We start from the raw sequence: 13,323 nt of genomic DNA, 5'->3' as shown, positions 1-13,323 counted from the left end.
CTCATTATTTTATAAACTTTAATCAGGTCGCCTCTCTACCTCCTATGCTCCAGTGAAAATAGTCCCAACAAATCCAGACTTTCCTTATAATTCAAACCTTCCATATCCAGCAACATCCTGGTAGATCTCTTCTGAATCCTCTCCAGCTTAATAATATCCTTCCTATAACTAAAAAGAGATGGTTCAGTCGTGCGTAAGCGGGGTAATGGGCATTTTGCAAGTGCTGAAAGATTTTGGAATTGTGTGATTTATCCTTCTTAATTCAAAACTCACGTTTCCCATTTGGCACTAAATCCTCATCTTGCATGTTACTTATGATATTCATTCACTCAAGTTGCTGCTTGGTGTAATTTTGAATCATTAAAAAGAGGAGATTGTGCCTTTACAACGCCAAAGCGTGACTTTGCCTCCTGCTCAGTGCAAGTCTGAAAAGATATCCCTGGTGATGAAGGAAATTCTCCGAAACGCGTCAGGCATGTCCTGCAGGTTTGAATTCCTTTCCAGGCTGTAATACAGCGAACAGTGAGGGAGGGAAGGGGGTGGTTTTTGCTGGGGGTTGGCAGGGCTGAGCAAAACCCAGGAACAGCGCTCCCGGAAAGTTTTAACATTCAATTAGTAAAACAGCACACTCCGTCTGGCATCAGTGCTGCGTCGTCACTGACGCCCAGTCATATCTTGGAATGGCTTACGCACGTCTTATAATCATAGTGTGAGCAGAGAGAGAGGGAGGGAGAGAAAAGGAGAGCCAGTTTCTAAATCCCATTCCAAATCCGCCTTTCATCGCCGCAATAATTCACGAGTCTGCCTACTGAGGCAATAAACCCTGAGCTGAATCCACGTCCAACAGCACAAACAGCGAGCCCACTATGGACTGGATGGCACGGTTCCTAGGAAAGAAATGTATTTGAAAGGACTGTTTATTTGTACAAAGCATCCAGCCTTGTGTAAACCACCTGTGTGTGAGTAAACATGGGCAACTGTGTCAAGTCACCGCTTCGAAACCTCTCTGAAAAGGTAAGTTGTGCAATTTGAAGCAATTCCCTTTTATTTTGCAAAAATGCTGTGCAAGGGGCGAAAGGTTTCGAGTGCGTTTATCCTAATGCACACAAGACAATCATTAGCATGCATGTTGGAAACCAGTTTATTGAGATGAGGGAGTCGGCACTTAGACATAAGATAACTATCTGGAGTTGGAGAATTGGCGTGTAACAGTGTGAGCGTTTTGTGCAGCGCAAATGCACTTTTAAAGCCGCGACTGGGTCTGATGAAGTATTGTTTTGCAGGATAACTCATCGGTTATTTGCAATGCACGTGTCGAATTTCCCTAAATACCCCTGCAAATTTTAAAAAAAAGTGTACATTTTCAAGATTAAACGATGCGGATTTTAAGTACAGGACCTGCATTTCATCGGTAGTTAAATAGAAATGCACCGAGGATGGGAAGGAATTGCAAATTGAGAAGTTTTTAGCTTAAATTTAAGCCAAAGTTTAAATAAAAAGCATGCAAATTTTAACATCGGAGTTTGTTTTAAAAAAAAAAACAAAATGAATATCTAAGCCGGTTGGGCTCTAATCTGTTTTATATGTGCTGGCGATTGGGGTAAAAGATTCGACAGGAAGAGAAAAACAGCTACAAAGTAGTCAGGACGTGCGAGGATGCAGTGGGAGCGGCGGCAGCGTCCTCTGGAGGGAGTGAGAACCACGAAGCCTTGGTCGTTCTCGCTCAGAGCCGTGTACTCATGCACAATCTCCTGGGGCCAGCCTGCATCTTCCTCAGGAAGGGACTGGCAGAGAGGCAGGCCGTAAGTAAGTCTTGACTGCAAACTGTGTGCATCCAGCGGTAGGTGTGTCTCCCCACCATCTCATTCAGTTCCCCCCCCGACTTCTAAGTTATTCCTCCTTCTCCCTTCCTCATCAGCCTTGGGACTGTTTGCAACAGCTAGGTGAAAACATCCGGTGGGTATTTTGCAGGTGGAACTCTAGCCTTTCTCACTGTGCGTATAAGTGAGACATTTTTACATCAAATGTATGTAAAAAAATGAAAAGCAGAAAACACTGACATGATTAAGGTGAGATAGCAAGAACTGTAGATGCTGGAGTCAGAGATAACACAGTGTGCAGCTGGAGTCTCTTGTCTTAGAGATTTAACTTAAAGTCTCCTTCCCTTTGATTCATATTCATTCTCACCCACTGTCCAGGTAATCTGTTGTAAAACAGCCTGTACTGTTTTAGATGGACTATTTCCAATTTAAGGAGGCTAAAGCCAAAAGTATAATTATGGTAGCCAAATATTCGAAAGTTAAGCAACATATGATTCGTATTAATGAGTTAGACTGAAGTAACATTTTCAGTATTTTGCATCAGAGCCTCAGCAAAAAATGCAATATGGCTTCAGTGTCATAACTGTTAGCCTTGAACTGCAACCCCCAATACACACACACACACGCACAGTAATGCTGTGTCTGCAGGCACTTATATCCGTCTCAAATTCCTTGTCTCTTCAGTCAGAAAACCTCCCAATCTGCTGTCTCATTGAGATGCAGCTCCCAGCTTAGAGCACTCACAGGGAGCTTTAATTTACTAACTCTTGCTCACGCTTAATCTTCACTGATCCTTTGAGAGCTTTAGCTCTTCTCTACATCTTCTGCATCTTTAAAAGTAAATCCAGGTTCATTTTGTTGAGGGAGCGAAAGACTTCTTATTGTGACAATACTATGGCTATAAGAGGTGTATTCTGCCCTAGAGATAGTAGGAACTGCAGATGCTGGAGAATCTGAGATAACAAGGTGTAGAGCTGGATGAACACAGCAGGCCAAGAGGCATCAGAGGAGCAGGAAGGCTGACGTTTCGGGCCTAGACCCTTCTAGACCCTTCCTGCTCCTCTGATGCTGCTTATTCTGCCCTAGTTTTTTTTATGCAGAAAGGTTGAGACAGAGGTGCAGAGCTGTTTGCAAAACAGCCAGTAAACAGCTTGTGAGGCCTTGGGTTTTAATTATAAAGTTTGAACAACAGAAGCAGCCTGAATGGATGGGGTGAAGCTCCCACAAAACCAGGATTTTTAGTTTTAGCTTTCTGCAGTTGCTGGGTCTTGAAGCTGGATGTGCAAGCTCTGAATCTCTCACTATTACAGCTAAAAGGTGGGGTTCTCTTCCTGCTACTAGAATTGTATGTGAGACACTCTATTTTGCTGATTTTTGCCCTTGCCAAGGGTGTATTTATGGAATGTTACTACATTGAAATAGTTCATTAGTAGTAGTTAATATATATATAATTTGTTAAGCATTTCAGTAAAGTTGCAGTCAAGCCAGTTCTTTTATTTGTGCCTGTATTTTAACTGTAGTGTAAAAGTAAAGTGTGTTTTGCTTACATTTGAGTAGTTTGACCGATCAAATTGCACCTGGAATGCAATGCCTTACACTTACCTTTAAAATAAGAAAAAGTTAGGGTCTAGGCTATTTTCTAAGTAAATTTTGAGGAGGTTTGGTCAGGTCCATAACATTAGAATTTGTGTGGCACTGGCAACTAGTAGTCAAGCGAGGAGTTTCCTGTGTGTTTCCATCAAATTTCCATTCTCATTGCAGATTTCCCGCAAGTGGCAGTGCTTTGTAACATCAATCTAATAATGTTCAGATTTTGTCAGACGCATTGTTTCCTAAGCATGTTGTTACACATGGGCAGCTTAATATAGCTTCTCTCAGAGCAAAGTTTTTACTTTGGGCCATTCTTTGGTGGAATGATAACTGATCCTGATTATAAAGAAGTCTTGTTCAAACAAATATACTAATTTGACTGCAGTTGTTTTATAGGTCTGTTTGTATGCATGCATGTATACTTCATGTGAATATTTATTGAAACAATCTAGTACATTATTTGCCATGGTCACCGTGGTGTATGAGAATCTAGTCTGGACAAAATCATTTTGTCAACTCTTATCTGTGTCACTTCTGAGGTTTGAATTCAGGGACATTGTGAATAAGAGGCATACAAGCCTTTTATTACAAAGGCTATTTGCAATACTGTCTTCTAAAGTTTACCAATGCAGGAGACAAAACATTTCCAACATTATTTTGACAAGACAGTGAGGATGGGAGCTAAATGGCTCCCAGTCAGTGGTGACCCACTGAGCAGAAGTCTGTCTGTGCACCCCCTGAAGACTAGACTAATGTCCATCTGTGTATGGTTGTCAGAAGGAGGCAGTGTTCTGAGCTGGCTTACCCTCTATCTCTGATAGCCTGCCCCTTCCCAAACCCGTATTGTATCTAACCATTCCTCTTGGTCGGGAGTCAAGGAAATGTGAAAAGGAGACTTTATTATAGAAATAACCCAGGACATGATCTTTGGCAGTTAGTTCTTCAGCTGCCTAGTTAAGCTCTGGAATTCCATTCTCAATCTCTCTGTCCATCTTCCTCTTCTGCATACAACTATAGAAAACTCTTGGTGGTCTCGATAGACTAGGCAGAGGAAGAAAGGCTGGTGTCTGTGAACCAGCAATCAGAATAAGAGATTTAAGACTGAGATGAGGCTGAATCTTTGGAATTCTGTAACCCAGAAGGCTGTAGAAACTCTGTCATTGAGTATTTACAAGAGTGATTGATGGATAGTAACAATCAAGGGATAGTGCAGAAAAATGGCATTGAAATAAAAGATAAGCCCTGATCTCATTGAGTAAAGGAGCAGGCTTCAGGAGCTGAATGGCCTCCTCCTATGTTCCTTTAAGATGCTCCTTAAAATGGACCTCTTTGACCAAGCTTTTTGCTCGCCCTTGCTAATATCTAAATATGTGGCTTGTTGCCACATTTTGTCTGACAAGAATCCCCTGAGGATGCCTTTGGGATGTTTCACCACATTAAAGGTGCTTTATCAATGCAGATTGGTGTTGCACTGAATCTGAAAACAGTGCTGCTCGGAGCATTCACCAGTCTGTCCTTTAGTGCCTGCTGCATACCTGAGCTATCTGGAGCTGTAATCTGCTTCTAATGCAGCCTGAACTGATTCCTCACACTGCCCTGTTGTACCATGACTGTTGTTTTATTATCTTTTTTATTTAACCCTATGGTGGGAGGTGTAACTGTTTGGCTATTAGAGAATTAAAATCTTAATTGATAGAAGTTTCTTTTTTCAAGAGTATATCTTTTGGACTGTACATTTAAGTCAACAATAGCTGCAGATTTTTTTTTTGTTATCTGACCACAGCTGACTCAGGACAAGGACAAGAGTCTGTAATAGCATATGCAGATTTTGCAAACTCAACCTGATTGATCAGATGAATGGATGTTCTGGATCAATGAGCACAGCTCCTGAACACCATGGAAAAGATTTATCAAATTAATGCCTCTGACCTGTACATCGCGAGCATTAGTCAGAATATCAGGTGCAGTGTTTGGGTGCAGCCTCCCTAGGGTATTGTGCATTTGATTTTGTTAATGTGGGAAATCTACCCCTTGGATCACAGCAATAAATGAACAAGTTGCCTTCATTGCTCAGACATTGGAGTTGCAAAGTCATGTTGAGGTTGTACAGGACATTAGTGAGGCCTCTTCTGGAGTACTGTGACCAACTCTGATCGCCCAGTTACAAGAAGGATGTTATTATGTTAGAGAAGGTTCAAAAGAGATTTACCAGGATGTTGCTGGGTATGGAAGGTCTGGTTATAAAGAAAGGCTGGATAGGCTGGGACTTTTCTCACTGGAGCATTGGAGTTTGAGCGATGACCTTATAGAGGTTTATAAAATAATGATGGGTACAGATAGAGTTAATGGTAGGTGCCTTTACCCCAGGCTGGGGGATTTCAAGACTAGGGGACGTATTTTTAAGGTGAGAGAAGAGAGATTTAAAAAAGACATGAGGGGCAATTTTTTTTTTACACAGAAGGTGGTTTGCATGCGGAATGAACTTCCTGAGGATGCAGGCACAGTTACAACATTTAAAAGACACTTAGATAAGTAGATGAATGGGAAAAGTTTGGAGGGATATGGTCCAGGAGCAGGCAGGTGGGACTCATGGTCTGGTTGGACCGAAGGGTCTGTTTCCGTGCTAAATGACTGTATGACTGTATAAATCAAACTTGTGAACACAAACGCAATATGAAGCTCAGTTTGCAGTCCAAACTGCTGCCGCTGCTTTACATCAGTTATTTTTCAACTAGTTTTTTCCAGGGAGGATCCATCTGTGCGAGACTGAGGGAGGTTTACTCTTACCTTGAGGTTATTGGCACTGCATGCTTCATGGAGAGGTGTAATGCAGTATTGTACTTTGCCACAGGTGCAGCTGATACAGGCCTTCTGAAATTCTGTGCTGTCCGTCCTGCGCCTATTTGAACAGCTTTGGTACGACACTTTATGATCTTAGAGATTGCAAGAACTGCAGGTGCTGGAGTCAGAGATAACACAGAATGGAGCTGGAGGAACACAGCAGGCCAGGCAGCTTCAGGGGGTCCCGACCCGAAACGTCAACTTTCCTGCTCCTGTGATGCTGCCTGGCCTCCTGTGTTCCTCTCCAGCTCCACACTTTATGATCTTATACCTGTTTAATGCCAGAGTTGTTTAATTCATTGGATGTTCAGGTAGGCATTGAATCAGCAGGAAGGGAAGGTTAACTATTGCTCTAGTAAAGTGGAGGGGGTGTTCAACTAATTTAGTGGCAGTACGAACACCCAGATGAAACATACTGAAGACAAGTAAAGCGCATGGAGCACTGGACAGTCAAATTACAAAAGTAGAGAATAATTCAGAAATAAGAGCGCCAAGATGGGTGGTAAATGTCAGGCAGTTTTCTCTGGATTTGCACTTCATAGAAATTCATGCATCTTTTGTGGTGTCTAAAGTGCGCGAGCAGCAGACAAGTCAACACATGTTAAAATGATCTAATAGCAACAACAAAGATTTGGTTGAAAGGAGAAGCTTAATATTCCTGGTTACGAGGCTCTTAGGAAAGTTAGGAAAGGAAAAAAATGTTGGGCCATCGCAATATTGAGTAAAGAAAGTATTAGGGCATTTCAGAGGGATAGTATAGTTAATGTAATAGTCTATTTCATTAGAATTAAGGAAGATGGAGTTTAATTTAGATAAATGTGAGGTGCTGCATTTTGGAAAGTCAAATCAGAGCAGGGCTTATACGCTTAATGGTAAAGTCCTGGGGTGTGTGGCTGAATAAAGAGACCTCGGAATGCAGGTTCATAGTTCCTTAAAAGTGGAGTTGCAGATAGATAGGGTAGTGAAGAAGGCATTTGGCATGCTTGCCTTTATTGGTCAGTGCATTAAGTATAGGAGCTGGGAGGTCATGCTGCGGCTGTACAGGACATTGGTTAACGAGGTGTAGAGTTGGATGAACACAGCAGGCCAAGCAGCATCAGAGGAGCAGGAAGTCTGACATTTCGGGCCTAGACCCTTCTTCAGAAATGGGGGAGGGGAAGGGGATTCTGAAATAGATAGGGAGAGAGGGGGAGGCAGATAGAAGATGGATAGAGGAGAGGTTAGGTGGAGAGGAGACAGACAGGTCAAAGAGGCGGGGATGGAGCCAGTAAAGGTGAGTGTAGGTGGGGAGTTAGGGAGGAGATAGGTCAGTCCAGGGAGGACGGACAGGTCAAGGGGGCGGGATGAGGTTAGTAGGTAGGAAATGGGGGTGGGGCTTGAGGTGGGAGGAGGGGATAGGTGGGAGGAAGGACAGGTTAGGGAGGCGGGGACGAGCTGGGCTGGTTTTGGGATGCGGTAGGGGCAGGGGAGATTTTAAAGCTTGTGAAGTCCACATTGATACCATTGGGCTGCAGGGTTCCCAAGCGGAATATGAGTTGCTGTTCCTGCAACCTTCGGGTAGCATCGTTGTAGCACTGCAGGAGGCCCAGGATGGACATGTCATCTGAGGAATGGGAGGGGGAGTTGAAATGGTTCGCGACTGGGAGGTGCAGTTGTTTAGTGCGAACCGAGCGTAGGTGTTCTGCAAAGCGGTCCTTAAGCCTCTGCTTGGTTTCCCCGACGTAGAGAAGGCCACAACGGGAACAGCAGATACAGTATACCACATTAGCAGATGTGTAGGTGAACATCTGCTTGATGTGGAAAGTCTTCCTGGGGCCTGGGATGGGGGTGAGGGGGGAGGTGTAGGGGCAGGTGTAGCACTTCCTGCGGTTGCAGGGAAAAGTGCTGGGTGTGGTGGGGCTAGAGGGGAGTGTGGAGTGGACAAGGGAGTCACGGAGAGAGTGGTCCCTCCGGAAAGCAGATAAGGGTGGGGAGGGAAAAATGTCTTTGGTGGCAATCCGACCCCACCACCAAAGACCTGTCTGTCTCCTCTCCACCTATCTTCTCCTCTATCCATCTTCTATCCACCTCCCCCTCTCTCCCTATTTATTTCAGAACCCCCTTCCCCTCCCCCATTTCTGAAGAAGGGTCTAGGCCCGAAACGTCAGCCTTTCTGCTCCTCTGATGCTGCTTGGCCTGCTGTGTTCATCCAGCTCTACACCTTGTTATCTCAGATTCTCCAGCATCTGCAGTTCCTACTATCTCAGGACATTGGTTAGGCCACTATTGGAATACTGCTTGCAATTCTGGTCCCCCTGCTATAGGAAGGATATTGTGAAACTGGAAAGGGTTCAGAAAAGATTTACGAGGATGTTGCCAGGGTTGGAGGGTTTGAGCTACAGGGAGAAGCTGAATAGGTTGGGGTTGTTTTCCTTGGAGCGTCAGAGGCTGAGGGATGACCTTAGAGAGGTTTATAAAATCATGAGGGGCATGTATACGGTGAATAGCTAAGGCCTTTTCCCCGGAGTGGGGGAGTCCAAAACTAGAGGACATAGGTTTAAAATGAGAGGGGAAAGATTTAAAAGGGACCCAAGGGGCAACTTATTTACGCAGAGGGTGGTGCATGTATGGAACAAGCTGCCAGAAGAAGTGGTGGAGGCTAGTACGATTACAACATTTAAAAGGCAACTGGATGGGTATATGAATGGGAAGGGTTTAGAGGGATATGGTGCCAAATGCTGACAAATGGGACTAGATTAATTTAGGATATCTGGTCGGCATAGACGAGTCGAACCAAAGGGTCTGGTTCCATGCTGTACAGCTCTGTGACTCTATAAGAATAGAGGAGCTCTTGATACTGTACATAGGCAGCCAAATAGAGGAAAGGTTCATATGTGACCCCATGAATGTCACGTGTGTTGAGTGTCAGGAAAATTTCAACAGATTTAGAATGAAGAGATGCAATGCAAAAACTGATTACCCCTGAACAAGAAAGTCATATTCTGTGGGTTATATCCCAGACTATGGATATAAATGAAAGATATGTTTGAGCTTTACTTTCTCAGGAACACACAAGAATCAGGGATTAAAACATCCTGTAGCCCTAGTTTCAATGCGTTAGAGGATTGATGCGCTAGTGTGGACTCATGTGCTGTGAAAGTCACAGTTTGAGGACAACCATTAGACCACTGTGCACCGCAGGTAAAGAAAAATGCTGACAAACTCACTGCTGAAAAACAGGTCAGCCTGGGAAATCACCATTGGAAGCAGAGCACGACAATAACCTGTCATAAACTTACAGGGACAAGAATCTTGCAATTAACTGCTTCACTGCTGATGTCAGCATCGTTGGTATCCAACTTAATGGACACAATGTTCTAATATCTACTCTTCACTGAACCCAGACTCATTTTTTAACTGTTACCTTTTTACTCAGTTTACATTTCTAATGCCCTGATTAGCTCCTTTAAAAATGTAAATACGTTTGGACTGGGAAAAGGTATCCATAAAGCCAGGGATCCTTCTGATATTAAGCTTGTTGAGACCGGCCGAAAGAGGATATGATTGAATGAAGTTCACCCGCTGCCCCCTCACCCAGGAGCATAACTATTTGGGGTCGTCACTTTAAGAATCCGAATGAATGGGGGACCCACGGCCAGGAACCTGTCACAACAAATATGACGTGATTTGTTCCTGAATCGGATGTACTGACCATACCATTTCCCAGTAATCACGTCTCAAAATATCACTGGATATAAATTGTGTTACGGTATGGTCAGGAAGGAGAGCTCACACTGGGAGTGAGACACAGCCCCAGTGAGGATATAGCTCAGGGAATTTGGAGACAGCGTGGGAGTTCAGGGCGAAGGGGAACAGATGCCTTTTGTTTGCTTTCCTGGGTTACAGGTAGTCCGGATTTTTTTTGAACAGGATAAATTCACTGGGCATCAGCACAAAACAAAGTGTCATCACAGGAAAACCGTATGTTCATTTGTTGACAATAGCTGCTGATTTGACTATCTGTTATTGCTTACTTTCAGATTGAAGGTAAATAGGAGAAATATTTACAAGATACAAATTAGAAGATCAGTAGGAAATTTTTGAAACAAATTAAGAACTATGTGATCAAAGTAGAGATGCCAGTCCAGACGATGTGTTGTAACTGCATGATGTGGGAGCTGGTGGATCCCATTTGTGGTTCATAATGACCACATCTGTAGCAGGTGCTGGTTGCTTAAGGAACTCCGGCTCAGAGTTGATGAGCTGGAGTCTGAGCTTCAAACGCTGCGACACATCAGGGAGGGAGGGAGTTACCTGGACTCTGTGTTTCAGGAGGCAGTCACACCCCTTAGATAAACTACCTCGGATTCAGTCAGTGGTCGGGGACAGGAGGGTGTGACGACCAGTGAGGAAGGTAGAGGGATCCAGGAGGCTGTGCTGAAGGAGCCTGAGCCCTTGAGCCTGTCTAACAGGATTGAGATTCCCGCTCCCTGTGTGAGTGAGAGTGGGGGCTGTAGGGAGGATGAGCAAACTGGCCATTAGCACCGTGACACAGGGAGACATTCAAGAGACGGGGGAGAAAAGAGAAATATAGTTGCAGTCGGGACTAGTATAGTTGGGGAGTAGACACTGTTCCCTGTGTCCAAGATCGAGATTCCTGAAAGCTGTGTTGCCTGCCTGGTGCCTGGGTTCAGGATCTCTCATCTGGACTCCAGAGGAACTTGGAGAGGGAGGGGAAAGATCCAGTTGTCGTGGTCCGTGTAAGTACCAACAATTTAGGTAGAAACAGCAGAGAGGCTCTGCTGAGGGAATATGAGCAGTTTGGGGCTAAATTAAAGGGCAGAACCAAAAAGGTAATAATCTCTGGATTACTACATGAAATAATTGGCACAGCGTCAACAAGATTAAAGAGGTAAATGCATGGCTCAGACATTGGTGTGGGAGAAACAAGTTCAAATACAGGGAACATTGGCACCAATACTGGGGAAGGAGGGAACTGCTCCATCGGGACTGAGTCCAATTGAATCATGCTGGGACCAGAGTCCTGGTAAATCTCATAACCATGGCTCCGGATAGGGCTTTAAACTGAATAGTGGTGGAGAGGGGTTGTTGAGTTCAGTTGCATGGAAAGTTAGGGAAAAAGACTGGAAAATGGCTAATGTAATACCCCTGTTTAAGTAGAGAGGGAGGCAGAAGACAGGAAACTGTAGGCTGCTTGGCCTGACCTCAGTCGTTGGTAAGATTTTAGACTCCGTTATTAAGGATGGACTTGGAAGTGCATGGTAAAATAGAGCTGAGTCAGTACGGCTTTGTCAAGGGAGGTCACGCCTGACAAATCTGTTAGAATTTTTGGAGGCAGTAACAAGTAAGTTAGACAAAGGAGAGCCAGTGGACGTGTTCTATTTGGTTTCCAGAAGGTCTTTGACTAGGTATTGTACAGGAGGATGCTAAATAAGATAAGAGCCCATGGTGTTAGGGGCAAGGTACTGACATGGATAGAGGAATGGCTGACTGACTGAAGGCAGAGAGTGGGGATAAAAGGGTCTTTTTCAGGATGGCAGCTGGTGACTAGTGGAATTCCGCACAGGACCATGTTGGGACCACAACTATACACATTATACGTTAACGATCTGCACGAAGGAATTGAGGCCATCTTTGCCAAGTTTGCAGATGACACAAAGATAGGTGAAGAAGCAGCCAGTATTGAAGCAACGGGGATGCTGCAGAAGGACTTGGACAGGGTGGGAGAGTGGGCAAAGAAATGGCAGATGGAACACACTGCAAGAAAGTGTGAGGTTATGCACTTTGGTAGGAAGAATAGAAGTGTAGACTATTTTCTAAATGGGGAAAGACTTTGGAAATCTGAAGCACAAAGGGACTTGGGAGTCCTAGTTCTGGATTCTGTTAAGATTAACATGCAGGTTCATTTGGCAGTCAGGAAGGCAAACGCACTGTTGGTATTCATTTCAAAAGGGCTAGAAAACAAGAACAGCTGGACTCCTGAGGCTGTATAAGGTGCTGGTCAGACCGCATTTGGAATACTGTGAGCAGTTTTGGGCCCCTTTATCTAAGGAGGGGTTTCAGAGGAAGTTTACAAGAATGATCCCAGCATTGAAGGGCTTGTTATATGAGGAGTAGTTGAGGACTCTGGGTCTGTACTGTGGGTCTGATGGAGTTTAGAAGGATGGGGGGGATCTGATTGAAACTTGCAGAATACTGAGAGGCCTGGATAGAGTGGACATGGCGAAGATGTTTCCCAAGTAGGAGAGACTAGGACCAAGGGCACAGCCTCAGAGTGAAGGCACAACCCTTTAGAACTGAGATGAGGAGGAATCTCTTCAGCCAGAGGGTGGTGAATTTGTGGAACTCATTACTGCAGAGAGCTATGGAAGCCATGTCACTGAATGTCTTTAAGACAGAGATAGATAGGTTCTCTTAATTGGTAAGGGGATCAAGGATTATGGGGAGAAAGCAGGAGAATGGGTTTGAGAAACGCGTCATCCATGGTGGGGCAGACACAATAGGCCAAGTGGCCTAATTCTGTTCCTATATCTTATGGTGACTATATCAGAATTGTACTCCCTTATGGAGGCCAGCCCACACTAGTCTGCGTTTGGACTATCAACTGCGTCCTCTCCGAGAGTCTCTTGTTTGTGAATAAAACAGACCGTAAACAGTTAAAACATTCTTTGGGGCACTGCTCAGATGGTTCAGTGAATAAATTCCTAACCCATTATGAAAACCGGATAGTGTGAAGACTTTCAGTGTCAGTGCTACGCCGAGTGAGTTGATCCCAGCTGTGATTGTTAGTGTTTTGGTTATCATCAGTGCCAAGGAAAAGAAAACTGAATCTGGGTGGGCAGGTGCCCTGAACTGATTGCTGAGGGGTGAACTGCGTTGCAAAGTCATGGAGATATACAGCATGAAAACAGATCCTTCGGTCCAACTCATCCATGCTGACCAGATATCCTGTATAAATCTAGTCCCATTTGCCAGTATTTGGCCCATATCCCTCTAAACCCTTCCTGTTCATACACCCATCCTGATGCCTTTTAAATGTTGTAATTGTACCAGCCTCCACCCCTTCCTCTGG

At 44.4% G+C, this 13,323-nt stretch overlaps 1 protein-coding gene across 3 annotated transcripts in view; it reads left to right on the top strand.

The window, feature by feature from the left end:
* Positions 1–734: 734 nt before the first annotated feature.
* LOC109931398 (calcium-binding protein 1) overlaps positions 735–13,323 on the top strand; it is a 114,777-nt gene continuing 102,188 nt past the window's right edge. For 2 of the 3 annotated variants that reach the window (XM_048611377.1, XM_020530687.2), the window contains exons 1-2: positions 735–1,014; positions 1,608–1,802. In XM_048611377.1, the coding sequence (XP_048467334.1) occupies positions 970–1,014; positions 1,608–1,802 (240 nt within the window). In that variant the 5' untranslated portion in view covers positions 735–969. The remainder of the gene's footprint in view (positions 1,015–1,607; positions 1,803–13,323) is intronic. The other variant, XM_020530688.2, reaches the window with a different exon arrangement.

The sequence above is a fragment of the Rhincodon typus genome, chromosome 24 (assembly GCF_021869965.1).
Source record: "Rhincodon typus isolate 14 chromosome 24, sRhiTyp1.1, whole genome shotgun sequence".
NCBI classification, from domain to species: domain Eukaryota; kingdom Metazoa; phylum Chordata; class Chondrichthyes; order Orectolobiformes; family Rhincodontidae; genus Rhincodon; species Rhincodon typus.
Note: the sequence above shows the minus strand (reverse complement) of the source record. Positions and strands in the feature narration are given on the sequence as shown.